General features: G+C 50.9%; 1 protein-coding gene across 1 annotated transcript in view; it reads left to right on the top strand.

The window, feature by feature from the left end:
- The window catches only part of MARK4 (microtubule affinity regulating kinase 4), a 39,044-nt gene that overhangs the window by 32,283 nt on the left and 3,533 nt on the right, over positions 1 to 3,228 (top strand). The window contains exon 16 of the mRNA XM_042781246.1: positions 1,770 to 1,814. Coding sequence (XP_042637180.1) covers positions 1,770 to 1,814 — 45 coding nt within the window. The remainder of the gene's footprint in view (positions 1 to 1,769; positions 1,815 to 3,228) is intronic.

Here is a 3,228-nt window from a genome sequence, read left to right as displayed (position 1 = left end):
CCCCCTTGCACTGCAGGGTTACCCTCGATCCCTCTAAACGGCAGAATTCTAACCGCTGTGTCTCGGGCGCCTCTCTGCCCCAGGGATCCAAGATCAGTAAGTCCCCCCACTGTCTTCTCTCTGCCTTCTTGCCTGTGTGCTTGGCCTGTGTGTGCAGAGGCGGGGCTCCAGGAGTGTGAGTGGGGCGGGTCTGCTTGTTCCCTCACTTCCTCATTGGACAGATGGTAGAGTGGCCTGAGGCACAGCCTCCCAAGCTAGACTGTCAGGGTTCCCACCTCAGCTTTGCTGAGTGGCCTTGGCCAAGTCACTCAACCTCTCTGGGCCTCACATTTCTCCTCCATAAGATGGGAAAGAATAGTAATAACAGTACTTTCCTTGTTGGGTTGTGGTGAGGATTAAATGATGTGATACAGGGACTGACAGCTCACAACATTGCCTTGGAAAGTGTTTATAAATGTTTACTGTTATTGTTATGCATTGAGCCCCTACTGTATACCTGGCCCCATCCTAGGCCCTAGAGTTGTTGTTGTTGTTATGTGCCGTCGAGTCAGACCTGACTCCTCCTTTGGTTTCCAAGGCAGTATCACTACAGAAGTAGACTGCCCCATCTTCCGAGGAGTGGCTGGTGGGTTTGAACCATCAGCCTTCTGGTTAGCAGTCAAGTGCCTTAGCCACTATGCTACCAGAGCTCCCAGGCCCTAGAGTGGAGAGTGAACTAAATGTGTAAAACTCCTGCCCTGGTAGAGCCAACAATCTGTTACTGGGGGACGTGGACAATACCCACTGCTATCAAGTCGATTTCAACTCACAGCACTGCTAGAGCACAGAGTAGAACCATAGAGTTTCCAAGTTTACTGAAGCAAAGCCCAAACCAAGCCCACTGCTGCTGAGTCCATTCCAACTCACAGCGCCCCTAGTGGACAGAGTGGATCTGCCCCAGAGGGCTTCCAAGGCTGTCAATCTTTACAAAAGCCGACTGCCTCATCTTCTGCAGAGTGGTTGGTGGGTTCAAACTGCCGCCCTTTTCTTTGGCAGCCACGTGCTTAAACCACTGTGTCTCCAGAGCTCCTTATCTAAACTCGTTGCCCTTGAGTCAATTCCCACTCACAGTGCGCCGGACCACCATGTAGCACTGCCCCATAGTGTTTCCGAGGCTGTCAATCTTTATGGGAGCAGACTGCCACATCTTTCTGCCGCGGAGCAGTTGGTAGGTTTGAACTGTGACCTTTTGGTTACTATCCAGGTGCTTTAACCATTGTGCCACCAGAGCATCTCAGACTAATAAATAAGTAAAACATTCAGACTGTCCAGTAGTGACAAGTACTGAGAAGAAAAGTAACAGGAGTTCAGAGCCATGGAGAAGGCACAGTGGTGGTTTTACAGGGAGCAGGCCTCATGGGGAGGGGCCGTTTGAGCAGAACCCTGAAGGGGGGCTTGTGTGTGTGTGTGTGTGTGTGTGTGTGTGTGTTTCTCTCTCTGTTACCTTCTGTCTGTAATGTTGGTCTCTGCCCACCCCCACCCCCTCTTTCAACTCCTAAGTTTTTCAGTATCTTTCCTATGACTTCCACTAACCATCTCAGAACAAGCCCCCTTCTGGGGATGGAGAAAGGGGATCACGTCCTGACTCCAGGCCCTTCCCAGCCCAGCTCCAGCCAGTCAGGAGGGAGCTGGGCTGAGCAGGAGCCACCCGGAGTTCCGGGGGCACTGGGTTGGAGAGGGGGGTGTCCCCTGTGCCCAGAATAGACACTCTCCCTTTCTTCTACTGCTAGGGTCGCAGACGAACCTGAGAGAATCGGGGGACCTGAGGTCACAAGGTGAGTGCACCTGCTTCCTCCGGGCGGTCAGACCAGCCTCCTTCATTGGCCTCAGGCCTGCAACTCCTCACCCCCTGCCAGCTGCTCTGCACACTGCCTCGATTTCCCCTTATTTCTACCCTGTCTTGGCTCACCTTCCCTTGACTGTCTTAACTCCATTGATAATTCTTCTACAGACCACCCTCCCAGTAACTCTTGTCCTTTTTACATGACACCTCTTTTCCTGTCATCCGATAATGACAGACACTTGCCAGCAGCTCTGGGCCAGGAGAAAGCCAACAGAGCCAGAAACTACATGTTAGGCTTTGTGGACGGGATAGCCTCTGTCACAACCATGAAATTCTGCCATGGGAGCCAAAGTAACCATACCGAACCCACTGCCACCAAGAACTGCCTCATGGGGTAGTTCTTAGATCTAAGGCTGTGATCGTTAGGGAAGCAGACTGCCACATCTTTCTGCAAGTGAGCAGCTGGTGGTGGGTTCAAACTGCTGACCTTTTGGTTAGCAGCCAAGCGCTTAAACACTGCGCCACTAGGGCTCCTCAGAAGCAAGCACATGGGCGTGGCACATTCCAATAACACTCTGTTGACAAAAACATGCTGCACTGTAGTTTAAGAAACCAGCTCTAGGTTGACACTCTTAGGAGAACAAAGTCACCTCCCTGTAGTTCTAACAAAGTGCTAGAACGAATTCTCATTGGCTAGAACAAGGTCACATGCTTTTAACTAAACCAATACCTGTGGCCAGTGGCATAGAGTATTCTGATTGGTCAGATCTAGATTATATAGTCATCCTTGAACCAATCACAATGATCAGGGAGGTGGAATACTCTCATTGGCCACAAATGAGTTGTATTCCCCCCCCTTTAAATAGAAGAGGTGGTCAGCAGCAGCCAGAACCAGAGAGACCAAGTCTGTAGTGCTTCTTGAGGCACTCTTGGCACTCTCTGGGACATTCTTTGTTGGGCAGCGCCAGTCCCACACTGGAACAGTATTCCTGATCCCCACCTAATAAATGACAGTATCACTCCCATTCTGAAACATTGTGACAATCAAAAATGTCTTCAGCACCAAGTTTAGAAATAGAAATGATTATCCTACCTGTGTCCAACTTTTAAGGAACCCTGGTGGTGCAGTGGTTACATGCTCAGCTGTGAACCAGAAGGTCTCCTGTTAGAATCCACCAGCGGCCCTGCGGGAGAAAGATGTGACAGTCCACTTCCATAAAGATTGACAACCTTGGAAACCCTGCGGGGCAGTTCCACTCTGTCCTCTAGGGGCGCTGTGAGTCAGAATTCACTCCAGGGCTGTGGGTTTGGTTTGGGCTTTGCTGCTGTAAAGATTGACAGGTTTGGAAACCCTGTGGGGCAGTTCCACTCTGTCCTCTAGGGGCGCTGTGAGTCAGAATCGACTC

This window comes from Orycteropus afer, unplaced genomic scaffold (genome assembly GCF_000298275.1).
Source record: "Orycteropus afer afer isolate SDZICR_OR568_19922 unplaced genomic scaffold, OryAfe1.0 scaffold00099, whole genome shotgun sequence".
NCBI classification, from domain to species: domain Eukaryota; kingdom Metazoa; phylum Chordata; class Mammalia; order Tubulidentata; family Orycteropodidae; genus Orycteropus; species Orycteropus afer.
Note: the sequence above shows the minus strand (reverse complement) of the source record. Positions and strands in the feature narration are given on the sequence as shown.